Raw genomic sequence first — 18,164 nt, 5'->3', positions numbered from 1 at the left:
AAACAGCCAGACTCTCTTGGAAATCGCAGCATGAACAGTATAAATAAGGGAGTCGCGGCAGAGATTGTATCAGATTCAGATCGAGACACGACAAGACAGAAGAGCAAACTACAGCCGAGCTGAAGAAAACGAAACAGCTGCTAACTTTTCAAGAGCTATCCGAGATAACTGTAAGTAGCTTTTACTAACACACAAACACTGACAAGAAAAGAGAAATAGAACGAAAAATAGCCATGCTAAAAATTATACAAAAATATTGCATTGTTTCATTGTTAGTTAATTACTGTGAGTCTAGTATATTTTGAATTGTATTTTAAATATATTATTGTTTTATTTTTTTTCAGAGGATAAAAAAACAGCTATAATATTTCTATCAGCATGTCTGCAAACGGAGTAGCTGTGGGCATTGACCTGGGCACCACATACTCCTGTGTGGGGGTCTTCCAACACGGAAAAGTGGAAATCATCGCTAATGACCAGGGCAACAGAACCACCCCCAGCTATGTGGCTTTCACCGACACTGAGCGTCTCATTGGAGATGCTGCCAAGAACCAGGTGGCTCTGAACCCCAACAACACAGTGTTTGATGCCAAGAGGCTGATTGGCCGCAGGTTTGATGACTCCACAGTGCAGGCCGACATGAAGCACTGGCCCTTTAAGGTGGTGAGTGACAGTGGTAAACCTAAGCTCAGAGTGGAGTACAAGGGAGAAGACAAGACCTTCAGCCCAGAGGAAATCTCCTCCATGGTTCTGGTGAAGATGAAGGAGGTGGCAGAGGCCTACCTGGGCCACAAGGTGTCCAACGCAGTGATCACAGTCCCAGCCTACTTCAACGACTCCCAGAGACAGGCCACTAAAGACGCAGGTGTGATTGCCGGACTCAACGTCCTGAGAATCATCAACGAGCCTACGGCCGCCGCTATCGCCTACGGCCTGGACAAAGGCCATTCTGGAGAGCGCAACGTCCTCATCTTTGACCTGGGAGGGGGCACCTTTGACGTGTCCATCCTCACCATCGAAGACGGTGTCTTTGAAGTCAAGGCCACGGCTGGAGACACCCATCTGGGTGGAGAGGACTTTGACAACCGCATGGTCACCCACTTTGTGGAGGAGTTCAAGAGGAAACACAAGAAGGACATTAGCCAGAACAAGAGAGCCCTGAGGAGACTGCGTACAGCGTGTGAAAGGGCTAAGAGGACTCTGTCCTCCAGCTCCCAGGCCAGCATTGAGATAGACTCTCTATTTGAGGGACAGGACTTCTACACCTCCATCACCAGAGCACGCTTTGAGGAGCTATGCTCAGACCTGTTCAGAGGAACGCTGGAGCCTGTGGAGAAAGCCCTGAGAGACGCCAAAATGGACAAAGGACAGATCCATGATGTGGTCCTGGTCGGGGGCTCCACCAGGATCCCTAAAGTCCAGAAACTCCTGCAGGACTTCTTCAATGGCCGCGACCTGAACAAGAGCATTAATCCAGATGAGGCGGTGGCTTATGGGGCTGCCGTCCAGGCTGCTATCCTCTCCGGGGACACTTCAGGGAAGGTCCAGGACCTGCTCCTGCTGGACGTAGCTCCTCTGTCCCTGGGCATCGAGACAGCCGGAGGGGTCATGACGGCCCTGATCAAACGCAACACCACCATTCCCACCAAGCAGACCCAGACCTTCAGCACCTACTCCGACAACCAGCCCGGGGTCCTGATCCAGGTGTACGAAGGGGAGAGAGCTATGACCAAAGACAACAACCTGCTGGGCCGCTTTGAGCTGACTGGGATCCCCCCTGCCCCCCGAGGGGTCCCTCAGATTGAGGTCACCTTTGACATCGACGCCAACGGCATCCTGAACGTGTCGGCGGTGGACAAGAGCACCGGTAAAGAGAACAAGATCACCATCACCAACGATAAAGGCCGACTGAGCAAAGAGGAGATCGAGAAGATGGTGCAGGATGCAGAGAAGTTCAAAGCTGAGGACGAGGCCCAGAGGAACAGGGTCAGTGCCAAGAACGCTCTGGAGGCCTATGTGTTCACTGTGAAAAACAGTGTGCAAGACGAGGCTGTGAGCAGCAAACTGAATGAGGATGACCGCAAGAAACTGCTGGACAAGTGTGAGGAGACCATGAGCTGGCTGGACAACAACCAACTGGCAGAGGTGGAGGAATACCAGCACAAACAGAAAGAGCTGGAGAAAGTGTGCAAGCCCATCATCAGTAAGCTGTACCAGGGAGTGCCCCCCACAGGCAGCTGCAGAGAGGACGCTCGGGGGAGCTCCCAGGGGCCCACCATTGAGGAGGTGGACTAAAGTGACTCTTCTAACACTGAGGTCTGCTTTAAATTGAATTTAGTCCTTTCATTGGACAGTACCAGACATTTGTACATTGTGCAGTTTAATTCACAGCATTATTTGTTTATAAGAAGCTGTAAAAATGTAAATAATGTCCTATTTTGAAATTGTACAAAATGTAAGAAATAAAATGTGCTTGTTAATTTATTATGGTTTAGATATTTTTAATAAATGGAAATATACTACTTCAGTAGTAATCTTTTATTATGTATATATATTATAACAGATCAAGTAAGAATCAGGTTTTTAAAAAACATCTCTTGAGTTTTAACTAAATTTGTTTTGTTTCCCCCCCCCCATATGTACAGTTGACTGTGAGAAAATATGTCAAACCTTCACCAAGCCATATATGCCAAGCTGGTACTTAAGGGAGCAGTGAATGAGGAGGCAGTCAGCTCATGACTATACCTGGATCCTGAAGAATTTCATTCTTGACTGAATGTTGTCCTTTCTGTTGGGTAAACTTCATTTGAATCCTGAATATCTTTATCTTGTGTTCAGCTATTTGTGCCAGTATTTCTATGAATTATAATAACGCATCAGATTTATATTGTGCATCTAAGCTCCATCAAAACTCCCGCACACACACGCCATTTTAATACTAGGCAACCTCGATGAAATTCCTTGTCTAAGGACACAGCTTTTGCCACTTGCTCCACACTGTGGCATGCGATTTTACCAGCCTTCTCATATATTATGGTAAGTTTGATTGGTGGGGTCCAATAAAATGAGTCTTGCTTTGACATGCTACATAGGTCTCCAGGAAGAACAGTCGATAGTCAAGGTCAGTTAAATACAATCAATGAACCTGCTCAAGTTTCTCAAAGTTTATTACCTCCAAGAACAAATCAGTTTACAAAATTAACAACTCTTAGCCAACCCAGCTGCAAACTCAACTAAAGTCCGTGTTGGCCTTCCAGACATTCCTTTTCTTAAATATGGAACCTCATCTTTATTACTCATCACACCGGCAATATCCAGATGAGCCCAATGTGGAAGAGTGACAAACTCTCTCAGAAAGGCAGCAGCTGTGCATGCTCCTCCAGACCTGAAGCAATGTGATAAGAATATTAGAGCTATCAGACACTGACATCTCTATAGTTGACAGTCACTGAGTATGAGATACATACTTGCTGTACTTGCCGATGTTGTTCAGGTCAGCCAGCTGACTGTCAGTCACTTGTTTGGTGTAGTGCTGGAACAGAGGCATCCTCCACACTCTGTCACCAGTCACAACACTGGCCTACAGACACACACCAGAGGTCAGAGCAGAAGACTGGAGGCGACACATACAATGACACACAAAAAAACCTTACAGTACCTTATGTAGCTGCTCCCACAGCCAGTCAGAGTTTGTGAAGACCCCTGTGGCTGCTGAGCCAAGAGCTACATCCATAGCACCTGTAAACTGGGACAGCATTAGATGTGAAACCAGCATTATTTATATTTTGGCTTGTTTAAATAAACACATCACCAGTAAGCGTGGCAACATTTACAACAGCCCTGGGATTGAATGTGTGTCCATAACACAGGGCATCAGCAAGAATGAGTCTGCCTTCAGCATCAGTGTTGTCAACCTGGAACAAAACCACTTAAGTACTGTATATTTCAATCAACACCTTAAGGTGCAAAGTCTAACTACAGGAATGAAATATTTATGCCTTCACCTGAACAGTCTTTCCATTCTTGGCTTTGACTACATCCCCAGGTTTGGTAGCCTTTCCACTGGGCATATTCTCGCACAAGGGAGCCAAGCCTAAAGGAAATTAAAGAATGAACTGTGTCTATCACAGTTTTTAGTTAATTTATATGCTTGGCGCACACAGAACTTGGACTAAGTTTACCAATCAAGTTGACTGGCAGTTCAAGAGCTGCTGCTGTAACCACGGAGGCACAGACAGTGGCTGCCCCTCCCATATCTGCTCTCATGGCATCCATAGACGCTGAGGGCTTCAGAGAAATGCCACCACTGCCACACACAAAAAAAAAAAAAGTCACTCAAACATAGTTAAATACAATGTGCGATATACATTTAGAATTTTAATATAACTAGCAATTCTTTTAAATGAAATTGCCACATAGAATGAAGGCTTTAAAAATTAATAGTTTAATTTTATAAAATGTTATATTTAACAAAGTTTTATGTATTGTCGATCAATATTGTAAAAGTGAAAAAAAATCTAATCTTTCTCTAATAAAAAAAGGCCTACTTAGCTATAAATAATCAAGTTTTCAAATGAAAAACTATTGCTGTGTTCTACCTGTCAAAAGTGACACCCTTGCCAACCAACAACAGTGGAGGCTGTGTGCTGTCAGGTGACCCATTGTAGTGGAGCTCCAAGAAAAGAGGTGGTTCCTCTGAACCTCTAGCCACGCTCAGAAAAGCACCCATCTGCTGCTGTTCTATCCACCTTTTGGACCTATCAAACCAGCTTTGATTAACATTTTACATTATCACATTAAAGATTAATTGATGGAAAAAGATTGCCTCAAACCTCTTATAAATAGTGACTTGTGCATTAGATATTTTCTCTTCAATTATATTTGCAAAAGCTGTGGGAGTAATGTGATTGGCAGGAGCTTCCATAAGTAGCCTTGCCAGGTTTTGGCCTTCTGCATACACAACTCCTTTTGCCCATCCAGTAGAGTCAGTGCTAAAAAAAATAAGCAAAGCAAAAAAATACCCTACATTTGTACATGTTTATCATTTATATATCCGTAGTGATGTTTACATGCACACTAAAAATGATCATTATGCGATATATCAAGTATTGACAGATTATTGAACTGCCATGTTATATCTGAGTAAGCACTGCTGGTTCTGACAAATCTGCAAAATAAAGTAATGTAGTAAATACAAAAAAGTATTTAAAATTGAAAGTTATTTTAAAATGTATCCACATTAAAGAATTGCTGTAAAAAATAAAAATAATTAGATATTTTCCTCAAATCCTAAGAACTATATTTTTACCTTCCATGAAGCTGTGTTATTACTTTTGTCTTCTTCTTTGTTTTCAGTTGGTCATAGCTAAACAAACCCAAAACGGCACCTTCAGCTGCAGACTGGGCATCACCGCAGCCATCCACCTCAACATGGTTTACCTCCAAGTCCTGTAGTAACCTGCAACCACCTGGACGCATAACAACTAGTTATTCTGCAACAGCACTCTGACACACTTCAAATGGGCATCTTTTGGTTGGTGTTAAATATTGAGAAATGGTAGCGCGAGTTTGAAACTTACTAGATACAGCTGCTCGGATGTTTTCTTTGCTGGTGTCCCAGTTCTCAGCTCCACACACACCGGCGTTAGCCTTGCCCAGGCCAACTACAGCAACACATGGAAAGTCCTGGAGCACAAATAAATATCAATAAATGCTTAATAGTAGGTTAAAGATCACTGTAAGTTAATTACCTCATGAAGTCCATAGAACAATCTGCTTTTGCCTTTCTTGAGTGAAGGACCGGATCTAAACAAATAATTGTGTAAAACAGATTTATTGATGCTAATTCAATGTGGATGAAGGGGTGTATGTAAACAGATTTACTTATTTATAATATGGTTCAAAAAGGTTACCATCCTGATAGAATGCTCTTCAAGAGTATCGTTTATCGCAATATATAATAACACCATTAAAGCTTACATTTCAAGGAGCTCTGAAAGTTTTCCACATATACTTTGGTCAAATCCTTCTGCAGCCTCGGTTAGGTGATGGCCTTCTCCTTCCTTCTCAAACACACCAAGCACCAGACCCTAAAGTACGGAATTAATACAAATGTAAAGAACACAATAGCTCAAAAGTACATGCATACCACCACATTTGCTCAATACTTACCTTTCTATCATTGAAATCAGGATGAGAGGTGGAAAATCTCCTGCAGTAGTTCCTCCCCGACAATATTCGTCTAAATAAAAGCATTGCCATTTTGGTGAATAACCTGAGAAAATGTGGTAAAATAAAGTCTTGAGGTCGCACATACGCAGCCAATGGACCTCAGTCGCCTAGTTATTACGTCACCAATAACAACGTTTAAAAGAGTGTCTTAGAACAGAAAACTACCCGTACAAGAAAATGTCAAAATGGGTATGGTACAAACCTGAGGTACTCCGACTGAGTATACTAAAGTCCTTTATTACATGAAGGGACGCCAACGCGTTTCGACCAGCAAGATGGTTTTCGTCAGGGCAAAGCAGTAAAAACAAGACACACCGGGTGTCAATAAATACAATCAATTAATCACATGACAACATCACATGACAGCAGAAAAAAAACAGCGAGCAAACCCCAAAACAAGAAAAGGTTGGCCAACCATGAGGAATATATAAGTGATGAGGAGCCCCACCAAACAACAAGAACAACAAGACATGTTGGAGGAAAGTAGGTGTGTCCATCACATATGAAATACATAGACAATTGACTATCACAAGTACAAAAAATGTCATTTACAATAAAGAATCACCCAAAAAGTTAACTTTCAGAGAAACATGGAATAATCCAGATCATCATTTTTACCTTACCCATTTTTTACATTTTCCTGTAAGGGTAATTTTCTGTTCCAAGACCACTGTCTTAACCCTCGTAGAGCACCCATACTTTTATTTTTTACTCTTTCAAGACCTCGTGAAGCGCTCTACCTCTCTTGCTTTATCTAACGGTTCAAAAGAGTGTGTTTGTCTCCATCTAGTGGTTAAATCTCTACATATGCTTTACTCTGGCCCCTACATCAAATTGATTTGTGTTTGTAACAAATGTCCTTCAGCGTATTTCAAAAATAGTCATTTCCCCGGATAATCCATAATGCACAAGTTAAAATAAAAACAAATAGCCTCTTGGCGTGACAGTTTTTTGTTTTGTTTACTTTTTTATATTTACATCATTTCTTATTTATTTCTTAATTTAGAGATTAAAATACATTTATATACACTATAATTATTGCTGTACATGGAAATTAATAGTATAGAGATTAGGAAATTTTCATTTAGTAAGTGCAAGGCAAGCTCACTATATCTCTAGTGTGCATGCAGACAACCCAAGTCATGAAAAATAGTCTTAGAATGTAATTAGAAAGGCATTCAATAACATTTACATACTGCAGTGATTCTCAGACTGTGGTACGAATACCACAGGTGGTAAGCAAGCTCCTTCCTTAGAATGTAATTAAATTTTAAATAAGTTTTTTCCTTGTTCTAGACAAACAAAATAGACAAAATAGTCATGGTTTAGAGGTGGTGGTACCTTTTCCTTTGAGAACCACTGGTGTGTATTGCATATGTAAGAGATGCATGTTTGTTTGGCAAGTACAAGAATATACAACCCTTTTGTTTACTCTCTTCATTGTGAAATTGAATAATGATTAAATTAAATAAATAAAATAATAGATGTGTGAGGTATCTATTTTTAAAAAGTGAACAGTGTAGTCTAAAACACCTCAAGTAAAAACTATCGAGGTTAAAGTATGATTAAAATCACATTATTTAAATAAAATAAAAAAAAGGTTCTGAATCCATTATAATAGGTTGTGTTCACATTCTACAATGTGATAATGCCATAACTCCAGATGTTTATTTGAGAAAACATTGAATTTTGTGCCAGTTTTTGTTCCATGGTCAACAAATGTGCAGTCTGACAAATAAACAGCAAATTTCACCATATAAGCTGACCTGTCCTTCCTCTTAATCATATAGAATATCTTGCTCATTATAGAATGCTGTGAACCCAACCTATTTGAGCACAAACTGTACGTAATGTTGTGTTCCCAGTAAAGATGCTGTAAGATTCTGCTGAGGTTTAATAGAGAAGATCTAGGGCAGCAATGGTGGGCTCCTCGGGTTTCTTCACCTCAGGTTTGGGCAGCTTGATACGACTCATGGCAACTACTCCACAGGCAGCAATGTGAGTCACTATACTGGTCACAACCAGGAAAAAGGAATAGTCCAGTCTATCAGAGATCACCACCAAGACGAAGAGCTTTTCCTCGTAGTTGGCTACTCGCTCTGTAAGCCTGTGGTGTCTCATCGCGGCAATGAAACAAAGCACTCCCAATGACCCAAGTAAACCTGAAAAGAAAGATTGGGAAATTGGAGTTGTATGGAGTAATAAAAAATTATTACACCTGTCTTACAGTCATTTCAGTATACCTGCAATGACGTTCCACAGGTAGAGTCCTTTGTGGCCCTTGATACTCTGATAGGGAACCTTGCGTGCATTGTAAATACTGAAGGATAAACTGACCACAGCAAAGCCCATAGCTGCCAGCAGAAAGAGGATGACCATGATGTGCAGTCCACCGTTGAGTGTCCGCACAAGTTTGGGGAAAACTGAAACAAAATTATACTTGTTAAACTTGGGTACGTTACAGGATAGACATGCATCTTAATAGCCATAGCCTATATTGTCTCGCATGTGGTATAGATGGCTCTTACTTGGATTAACAAAATACAAGTTATGTGTCTTTAGGAATCTCTTGCAATCTCTGTAAACTGGAGAGGTTAAAAATAAAAATCTTAAGAAAAATCACATTCACCCTAAATCTCAGTAGAATTCTCAGTTGAGCACAACACCTGTGGAACTTGAACACGAAACACAAGCATGCACATATCACATGTCAGTGATCTGTAAGAGGAAATAACAAATGTGTGTGGTATAAAAAATATATATATTTAGATAAGAAAAAAGTTTATATATCATATGTCATTCCATTTTACATATTCAGCTCCAGTGCAAATAGTTCTATGAATTTTAGATTATGACTTCATCTGGCATTACTGATGGGGTAATAATCCTATATTGTAGCCTAAAATTTCATTTTTATGGCCAATTTATAATAATGATCACTATTATTTATATTGGCTAAAGGCTATTTGGTTATACGACGTTTATGTATCCTATAACTAAAGCTCCAGTTTTTTGCAGTTTAACATAGTAGACTGTGCTCGCCTGAACACTAAATTAATTCAGTCTATGGGTTTGGCCAATGGCTTACTGTAGATTTTGGAGCGTCTATCCCCGAGCCCACAGTTCTTGGTCTTTCCTCCTTGGAATAATCCGAAGTAAATGTGTCCCATGAACTGATCCATCTCAGGGTTTGAAGCATTGACTATCTCTGCGCCGGTTTTACACAGAATCCGGCCAGTGATCCAGCGCTCTGTAGACAAGGCCACGACCAACAGGACCACCGACCCCACACAGAGCACCGAGGCCGCGGAGAATGTGATCTGTTTCCACAGAGAAGGCATCTTACGGGCCCATGGTGCCCTGAAGACAGAGACACGACGCCGGGCAGCGACCGCGATGTGCGCTCCACCACCACCATGAGTTTACCGTGAAGTTTAGTCCCAAAAATAAAGCATGGTTTGGAAAAAGCAATGGTCTCTGTTCATGAGATGGTGCGTGTGGTGAGAGATGTAGCAGAGAAGAAACCGAATCCACGGTAGTCAGAGATCTCTTACCGGGAAACTCTATCCCTTCTCTGTGAGCCAGCTCTCGCTGCCTTCTCCTAATGCACGGATGGAATTAACCTTTACAGTTGGCATTTGAACTGGACATTCATTGTAAAACAATTCAACCGTGTTATAATTCATTACAGCAACAGATAGACAACTTCAACCTAAAAGGTCACGGTGCTAGTTAACAGGTCTAAAAGCTAGACCTATAGTAAGACTAATTCTGATAGTAGGCTTTTGATGCCTTAAATTTAAATTGTGAAACTCGGTGTAAATCAATTGAGTACGTTTTGGGAACATTGTACAAAAGTTGTCTCGAGTCTGTTTATAATTATATACCCAACACTTTGGTGAGTGTAGCGCCCTCTGCTGTCTGATAATGGAGCAAACCCTGTTGCGTGATGACGTGATTACGCAGTCTCGCAGACGCGGGCAGCAGAGCTGACTGAAGATGGCCGACTCGCTGTCGTCCAGTCTGGGCGAGGAAAAAGAAAAGGATAAAGATGACCGAGAGAGGAGCCGAAGGAATGCCAGAACAGACACGAACAAAGTCGATGATGGCACCACGGAAACTCTGGGTTTTAAGACCAAAATTGGCGACAGTAAAGCCAAGAAACGCAACCTCTCAGGTAAATACGAGCCACCCTGCCCTATGCACTGTTTATTGCCGCTAATTTGACAGTCCATACCTGTGATTGTTGAATAGCTTCTTTTGATACAGCCATACATACACACAGAGCATGTATTTTATAATCTGTCACCTTAAACCACTGCGCAAGTACATACCTATCCATTTAGTACACCGTGCAGCCTTGGGCTCCTGTCCAAGTATGCACACGGGGCGTTCAGCTGACATGACATTTTACCAATTAATTTATTTGACCTTTATTTGTAGTAGTGTTTTAACACATTTGACAAAATGACAAACGACTGTAGCAAAGCAGTCTTCTTTGCGCACTGTTCATTGAGCTATTAAAATAATGCAGTTACATAACATCCATATGAATTACTACTTGCTTACTATCACCACTCCTCCTTTTTGAGGAGCATGCTGTTCCCTATAATTGTTATGCACAAAACGACTTTGAGTCGACCTGTTTGTCCACGTGGTTAAAATTACTCAAATAAGTAAATGTTTGCATAGCAGACTTTTGAAGGGTCAACTTCAAGAGGGCTTTTTTGTTTGGGTGTTCAGAATGGCCACTGAAACATTTGGCCTGTTTACCCAAAGCTTGTTTGCTATTGATAAATACGTAAATAAACAGATAAACAAAAGAAAACAAATATTACATGATCTGTACTATTGAAGTGTAGATTTCACTTAACTAAATCAGCTCCTAACCAAGCCCATGCTCTAGTATAGGAAATCTTCAGTATTTCACTTGTATGGGGAGAAATAAGATGTACTAGATAGTTTACGTAAGATTTGTGAGGTCACTTGCTAAAATAAATGTGTGGTTTTCGCAAAATCCATTTGATTGCATGTAGCTCAGTAGCTGTGATGTGTTAAATGTAACCTGCATAAATTATGTGTAGAATTTAGGTATAAAAGAACCACTATATGTTTAATCAATGTGGAGTTAGTTATAACATGTTAAGACAAAACAGAAAAACTTGCTATGAAGTTAAACAATGACACTATCTACACAGTAGTCCTCACACTGACCAAATGTTTGTTCAGTCCAGTGTTTTAAAAATTATACATATAATTTTTCTTTTAGACCTTTCTCTGTTGAGGTTCATTACCACTGAGCTGACCAGAGGCTACTTCCTCGAACACAATGAGGCGAAATACACTGAACGACGAGAGAAGGTCTACACCTGCCTTCGCATCCCCAAGGAGCTGGAGAAGGTAACCATGCTGACTTGTTCATTTAATATATTTTTTTAAATTTTCACTTAATCATTCTTTTTCCAGTAAGTACTGTTTTTGACGACTGTTGATCTTTTTCAGCTGATGACATTTGGCTTCTTCCTGTGCCTGGATGCTTTTCTCTATGTGTTCACCTTGTTGCCCCTCAGAGTGATCCTGGCACTTTTAAGGCTAGTCACAGTGCCGTGTTGTGGTCTCAGGTAGGTTGTTCTGTGATGGACAAAGAAGTGGTTCTGTAGAATAGCATAGAAGCAGTTATTAGCAACATATCACATCAACAAAATGTTTTTCATTTCTATTGACCTCCCAGTTTATTATCTGAAAGTATTTTATATGTAAAGATGGCTTAAAGGTGCATGATGTAACTCTTCTGGAGGAGGGTTCGTGACCTAACCTGGCTACACATATCATGCCAGACAGATAATTCCGCTTTAGTGCTTTAAACATCTTCATGAAGATAGTGGTGGTCCCCCTTCTACAAAAGTTATATAAAGAACCTTGTATGTATAATACTAGGGATTGGTTGTAATGACCAAAAAACAATATTTCTAAAACTTTTCCTAGATAATCAGAAGATATTTTGTCTGTCCAAAAGAATGCCCTTAAATGTGATGATGGAGGATGAAGTATTGGACATATGTGAAAGAGCTGTAAAATTCAATCAAAATCAAATGTGCAGAAATATCACTTGTTGCCTAAGTACTATGTTTGTTCCATTTAACCTATCAGTTTGCAGCATTTGGACTTTTTAGTTTAACTCCATATCTTCAAAACAACATTCGCAATGATATTATTGATAATTATTTATATGGCCCATCTCTTTACCATATATTGTTTTATATTAGACTTTTACTTAACCACCATAATCTTAGTTTTAAAGTATGTTTTCTGTGTCTCTTCTGCTTTCCTCAGTGGTTCCCGTTTGCTGCAGCCGGCCCAGGTGTGCGATGTGCTCAAAGGCTTCATCATGGTGCTGTGTTACTCCATGATGAGTTACGTGGACTATGCCATGATGTACCACCTCATACGGGGCCAATCTGTCATCAAGCTCTACATCATTTACAACATGTTAGAGGTATGGAAACAAGTTAAACAGTGGTACTTGAATTTAGGACTATAACCAATTTTGTAGTGTGACATATTCATAAAAATATCACAATAAATGATGCCCTTGAAACTCCTCTATTCAACTGATGCACTAACTCTAAAGCAAGTTAACAGTTTTTCATTCATAATAGAATGAAACACTTCAGTCAGAGAAGTTACTTATTTGACTCTCTAGTGCTCAAATCTTATAATACTACAAAAATAACAAAAATCTCTCCACTAATCCAAAGAAAATCGATACATGATAAATATTAAGCCCTAAAAATATGGTTCCAACTTTCATATATTAAGCAATAAGTCAAATAAGTCATTTAAGTCAGTTAAGCGATCTTTTTGTGCCTGGCCTAGAACTGTAGATGTTTTTCATTAATGCTGTTTGTCATGGTCAGGTGGCAGATCGCCTGTTCTCCTCCTTCGGCCAGGACATATTGGACGCTTTGTACTGGACCGCGACTGAGCCAAAGGAAAAGAAGAGGGCACACATAGGAGTGATTCCACACTTCTTCATGGCTGTGCTCTATGTCTGTATCCTTCACTAACGTGATGCCCTATACAGATGGTATCAGGGCAGGTGGAGGCGTAGACAGACTCAAGTTAGGTGGCATGTCTACATCGGTTTTGATGCTGCCTAACCTAGGTCTAAAAATAACTGAAAAACATTCAAAGAATATGTATGTATGTATATATATATATATATATATATATATGTTCACAGACATCTTTCAAGGGAAGTGTGAAAACAGAGTTAAAATATTTTTCGTTTTTCTAGAAAACCTGCATGCATACATGGCCTCCCTGAACATGGCTCTAAAACACAGACAAACAGAGTAAATTTGCAATGGGTGACACTCCAAATTTATACTGTGAAAGATGAGAGATAGATCAGTCAGTTTTTAACAATAAGGCTGTGAGATTGAGCATTAATTATTTCTTTATGCACAGTAATGTGAATAATTGACAAAAACACTGACAAAATAGTTTTGGTAAGTACAAAGTGTAAAAATGCACATTGCTTTCAGTATACTGGAACTGATTCCAGCAAACAAAGAGTTTATTTGTATTGCGTAAACATGGATGCCAGTGGAAAGATCTTTTTCAGTATTTGTCATGGGCTTCTCCTTATGTGATTTAGTTCAGGAGTGACGCATATCTTATGTGTATTATGTAATTCAGACATAGCAGATTAAGATAAATGTTTCCTCAACATGTCCCAAGTTCTCCATGCCATTCTTATTATGGTTCAGGCCACCACTCTCAATGTAGCCTTCAACTCTCACAACAAGTCCCTACTGACCATTATGATGTCCAACAACGTAAGTAGAATTAAGCAGACTTAACTAACAGTTAATGTAACTATAATATAAACCGTAATTGTTGTGCTAATTTTACAGTTTGTGGAAATCAAAGGAAGTGTGTTTAAGAAGTTTGAAAAGAACAATCTTTTCCAAATGTCAAATAGCGGTAAGTACAAAATGAATTATGTAATTGGTGTGCATACCTGCTGATATTATTCTAGGTTAAAATGTTTACTGATGTTGTGTTGATTTGTTTTTACAGATATAAAAGAAAGGTTCACCAATTACATCCTTCTGCTCATTGTATGTCTGAGGAACATGGAGCAGTTTTCATGGAACCCTGGTAAATGCTGGACAAAATAAAATCAATATCTACAAAAACAAAAAAAATCTATATCTATACAAAATGAAATCAATATCTACACTTCATAATATATTATATCAGTCTAACACACGTACTAATGGTGCACTAACATGATTTTTGTGTTTGTGTTCAGACCACTTGTGGGTGCTGTTTCCTGATGTGGTCATGGTTATAGCCTCTGAGGTTGCTGTGGATGTAGTCAAACATGCCTTCATCACCAAATTCAATGATATTAGTGCAGATGTAAGTCACATATAAAAATTTAAGACTTTTTTTCTGCCTATTTAACTGCACAACTGGTTATTAATTAATAACATATTTTACTCTACTTGCTAAGGCAGATTTGGATAATTTGTCTTACCTGTTTTATTTATCTATTTTAGTTATAATATAATATGTTATTCTTGCTCATTACATCATATTAACATTTGCAGAGATAAGTCCATCTCGACTCTTTCAAACCTTCATGGTTATGTAAGGGATACCAGGTGAACAGGAAGGGATTAACCCCTTTATCTCCATCTTGTCAAACCTAATCACACAACCCTTGCTTACACATAGATTTATGTCACTTGCCGGTCAATTTTAATCCACATAGGCCAATGTTAAACTTTGGCTTGTTGTAAAGCATACGTTTTACATGCATCTGTTTTGAAACTCATTCCTATACCGAGCTTGATAGTATTTTCCAATCCTCAGGTCTATGGTGAATACCGGGCAAGCCTTGCTTTTGATCTTGTGAGCAGTCGCCAGAAAAATGTGAGTCTTATAAACTTACAAACCATTGTATTCATACACATCTTCTGTGTGTCACTATGAAATTACAAGATAATCTTGTTAAATTTGTATTTGAATGTGTCCACAGGCTTATACTGACTACAGTGACTCTGTGTCCAGAAGAATGGGCTTCATTCCTCTTCCATTAGCTTTGTTGGTCAGTAATAATTACATACTTCTAATAATTACACTCAGTATAATACAATGTGACTCTTATATTAATACTAATTATAAACGTCCTGTTTGTTCTTTCAGTTGATTCGGGTGGTAACAAGTTCGGTGAAGATCCAGGGTTCACTCTCTTTTATGTGTGTTCTACTCTTCTATTTGGGGTAATTAAACATAAGCATTTCACATATAAATCCAGAAAAGCTTTCCTGATATAGAATGTTTAAGAAATGTAGAACATAATACATATCTGATATGACCTGATATCTTATATCGATGTTTTTCAGTCCCATGTGAATCTTTGTTTTTTGTTTTTTTTCATAAACACTATTTGTTTTGATTTTGTCATGTCAGTCAGCTTGGTTGGATTAATGTCACAAGACTCACATCTTCATAAATTATTGGAGAATTTTGGATCCTAGGCAGATTGATGGATACATTCATGACAATGTTCATGATGAAGGATTATGATTTTATGGTGTTCCATTGGTCAATTTGTAAAGCAGCAAGTCCTCTTGTATTGTCACATAAAAAATAAAAAATAAATTATTTAACAGTGATGGTTAAACGGAACGTTTGTTGTAACTATATATATGACTGTCTGTATGTAAATATGCAGGATGATCACTCTGAAGGTGCTGAACAGCATTGTGCTGCTGGGGACTTCCTGTGTGTTTGTCAAAGAAGCCAACATGGAAGAAAAACTGTCTGACCCCCCACCGTCCGCAGCCTCAAGCAGAGCCAACTCCAGAGCCCATCGAATCAAACTCATTCACACTTTACCACAACAGGGTATCTTTCATTTTCTTATCAATATGACTCGGACTGGCTTGATACGTTCTGACCTGTACCGTTCTGTTTTCAGAAGCTGCAGTGGACCGCGGAGGGATAACACTGTCTTCCGTCAGCCCGCCTCTGTCCAACATGGCCAACAGCTCTACTCCCACCATCCCCAAAAGTGACTCAGACACATTCCTTACTACACCCGACGAAGATGACGAGAACAAAATCATCAACACGGACACAGGCCTAGAAGGAGACATGAGACCCAAAACGCCAAAGAAAGACTTACTGGAGATCGACCGCTTCACCATATGTGGCAACCGAATAGACTGAACACTGTGTGAATCAGGGATCACAGTATGGGTCACGCAGTCAGGCTGGACTTGTACTTTTGCACCTGACCCTCAAATATTTATTTATTTATTTCTGACAAAACCAGCCAAGGAATAAAGCTGTCACTGCAAGCCCATACGCCAGATGTGTCCTACACTTGGTCGTGGCTTCTGTGCGCTGTATCCTGCAGTGTCATAGCAGTGCGGAGGGGACTGTGAAAGTGTGGACACAAGAATGTGTGTGCAAGAATGTGTTTGAAAGCACAATCAAGCACAGTCACAAGTGTTGTATGAAGGGCAGACCAGTCAGTTTTTAATTTTTATAAAAACCTCTATTTGAAATGATTTTTAGAATAAATTTCTGATATTTTTTCAAGAAACTTCTCCAGGACTGAACAGCCCATTGAAGTCAGTACAGAGAGCAGTTGTAGTTACTGATGTTAAATTCTTTACATGGCAGCTGTAAATGCATGTTTTATTGGTTTCACACATGTTGCCATGCCTTTTATTTCTATTGCCAAGTAAACTCAGAATTCATCACAGATCTACAAATACTGCCTGACTGGTGCATTTCATAAAGTCAAATCAATGAAAGAATATGAGCGTAGTTTATCGCAGTAAACACTGTCAGAATGTTCTAAAACAAAATGTGAAGTGAATCTTGCAGGGGTTCCCCTTACAGATCTGTTTCCATAGACCCCTGACTATTGTAATGTCTACTACACTAAAAATAAGGAATTCTTTATTTTCATGGACTCCCAAAACATAGCCCAGGGAAACCCCAGAGAATAGTAGACGTCAGTGTTCGTCATGAGGCTAAAGAGAAAATGTTAAGCAAAGCACTTGTTTTTGCCACAACATATTCGTATTCATAGAAGACATTAATTATGCAATATTTTGTGAATTTGTTTTCCTTTTTCATTTTCATTTAACCCCATAACATAAACTATTGAACAGAGTGTAGTGTTTTACATTTAATGATTCAGTAATTTAGTGAAAGTGACCAAAACTTGTTTGACCTTTTTATTTTTTTTAGTTGAAAAAACATTGATTTTAGTTGCTGTTCATTGATTTAGTCCTGTAAAACCATATTTCTGGTGTCCTTTTATGAGATAGAAGGCCACTGGTTTATAAGCATCTCTGCATTTGCCTTTCCAAATTTAATAGTTTTTAAATAATTGACACAAGCTTGTAGCAATTATTTTGAAGGGTATGAATCAATTACTTTTTGACAACATTGAACTGCCTCATATTCATAAGTTGGTATTTGATTTTGATTGCATTTGTTTACATGCAGTCACAAACTATTCCATTTAGTTTTATCCAGGACACTTGTTTTGTTTTTGTTTTGTTTTTTTGTTCCGGCCTTATGATTACAACTTATGTTTGGTTGGATTTTATTGACTTGAAGAATGTCCTTGGCAGTGTGTTTGAGTGTGAGAGTGATCATTTGAAGTGCTTGAATGGAATGAACTTAAACATCATAACATCCGTATCAAAAATTGACAGTTGTTTACCTTTTCTGAGTGTAAATGCATCTCCTTCACAGCAGCAGGAGAATAAAGATTTTGCTTTCTAACTGTTTCAGGATCTTTATTTCTGATACACTGGAGTTGTGCTTAGTGTGAGGGTCACTACAAGAATAGAGCCAGTGTTTCATTCAAAGAGTCACTGCCCTTTCTGTTC

At 39.3% G+C, this 18,164-nt stretch overlaps 4 protein-coding genes across 4 annotated transcripts; 2 read left to right on the top strand and 2 right to left on the bottom strand.

The window, feature by feature from the left end:
- Window positions 1-11: 11 nt before the first annotated feature.
- Window positions 12-2,484, top strand: LOC110167552 (heat shock 70 kDa protein 1-like). Its single transcript, XM_020932913.2, has 2 exons — window positions 12-170; window positions 345-2,484. Exon 2 carries the CDS (start codon window positions 379-381, stop codon window positions 2,293-2,295), a length of 1,917 nt encoding a protein of 638 aa, XP_020788572.2. The 5' UTR covers window positions 12-170; window positions 345-378; the 3' UTR covers window positions 2,296-2,484.
- A 665-nt stretch (window positions 2,485-3,149) lies between these two features.
- On the bottom strand, window positions 3,150-6,941 carry lap3 (leucine aminopeptidase 3). Its single transcript, XM_055158332.1, has 15 exons — window positions 6,855-6,941; window positions 6,434-6,464; window positions 6,172-6,274; window positions 5,980-6,089; window positions 5,751-5,805; window positions 5,580-5,685; window positions 5,309-5,468; window positions 4,833-4,991; window positions 4,599-4,757; window positions 4,182-4,306; window positions 4,005-4,093; window positions 3,812-3,914; window positions 3,659-3,738; window positions 3,468-3,580; window positions 3,150-3,385 (listed from the first exon to the last, which is right to left on the bottom strand). The coding sequence occupies exons 3-15, from the start codon at window positions 6,259-6,261 to the stop codon at window positions 3,199-3,201; spliced, it is 1,536 nt and encodes a 511-aa protein (XP_055014307.1). The 5' UTR covers window positions 6,262-6,274; window positions 6,434-6,464; window positions 6,855-6,941; the 3' UTR covers window positions 3,150-3,198.
- Window positions 6,942-8,023: 1,082 nt separating this feature from the next.
- Window positions 8,024-9,606, bottom strand: clrn2 (clarin 2). The gene is made up of 3 exons (XM_020932915.2): window positions 9,320-9,606; window positions 8,475-8,654; window positions 8,024-8,393 (listed from the first exon to the last, which is right to left on the bottom strand). Exons 1-3 carry the CDS (start codon window positions 9,570-9,572, stop codon window positions 8,125-8,127), a joined length of 702 nt encoding a protein of 233 aa, XP_020788574.1. The 5' UTR covers window positions 9,573-9,606; the 3' UTR covers window positions 8,024-8,124.
- On the top strand, window positions 9,309-18,057 carry tapt1b (transmembrane anterior posterior transformation 1b). The gene is made up of 14 exons (XM_020932914.2): window positions 9,309-10,408; window positions 11,501-11,631; window positions 11,734-11,852; window positions 12,565-12,727; window positions 13,149-13,284; window positions 13,975-14,072; window positions 14,151-14,220; window positions 14,317-14,397; window positions 14,552-14,661; window positions 15,118-15,177; window positions 15,284-15,352; window positions 15,451-15,527; window positions 15,983-16,155; window positions 16,229-18,057. The coding sequence occupies exons 1-14, from the start codon at window positions 10,231-10,233 to the stop codon at window positions 16,477-16,479; spliced, it is 1,716 nt and encodes a 571-aa protein (XP_020788573.1). The 5' UTR covers window positions 9,309-10,230; the 3' UTR covers window positions 16,480-18,057.
- The last annotated feature ends 107 nt before the right edge of the window (window positions 18,058-18,164 follow it).

The sequence above is a fragment of the Boleophthalmus pectinirostris genome, unplaced genomic scaffold, assembly GCF_026225935.1.
Source record: "Boleophthalmus pectinirostris isolate CB_2022bp ecotype Guang Dong unplaced genomic scaffold, ASM2622593v1 HiC_scaffold_22, whole genome shotgun sequence".
Lineage (NCBI taxonomy): Eukaryota > Metazoa > Chordata > Actinopteri > Gobiiformes > Gobiidae > Boleophthalmus > Boleophthalmus pectinirostris.
This window is presented reverse-complemented; position numbering and strand designations above follow the sequence as displayed.

Coding starts and splice junctions, on each gene's coding strand:
- LOC110167552 (XM_020932913.2), top strand. CDS start 379: ATGTCTGCAAACGGAGTAGCTGTGGGCATTGACCTGGGCACCACATAC.
- lap3 (XM_055158332.1), bottom strand. CDS start 6,261: ATGGCAATGCTTTTATTTAGACGAATATTGTCGGGGAGGAACTACTGC. Junction 3,915..4,004: donor AGAATGGAAAGACTGTTCAG/GTGAAGGCATAA, acceptor GTTTTGTTCCAG/GTTGACAACACTGATGCTGA. Junction 3,386..3,467: donor AACATCGGCAAGTACAGCAA/GTATGTATCTCA, acceptor ACATTGCTTCAG/GTCTGGAGGAGCATGCACAG.
- clrn2 (XM_020932915.2), bottom strand. CDS start 9,572: ATGCCTTCTCTGTGGAAACAGATCACATTCTCCGCGGCCTCGGTGCTC. Junction 8,655..9,319: donor TAGACGCTCCAAAATCTACA/GTAAGCCATTGG, acceptor ATTTTGTTTCAG/TTTTCCCCAAACTTGTGCGG. Junction 8,394..8,474: donor CCTGTGGAACGTCATTGCAG/GTATACTGAAAT, acceptor CTTTCTTTTCAG/GTTTACTTGGGTCATTGGGA.
- tapt1b (XM_020932914.2), top strand. CDS start 10,231: ATGGCCGACTCGCTGTCGTCCAGTCTGGGCGAGGAAAAAGAAAAGGAT. Junction 12,728..13,148: donor TCATTTACAACATGTTAGAG/GTATGGAAACAA, acceptor TGTCATGGTCAG/GTGGCAGATCGCCTGTTCTC. Junction 14,662..15,117: donor TCAATGATATTAGTGCAGAT/GTAAGTCACATA, acceptor TCCAATCCTCAG/GTCTATGGTGAATACCGGGC.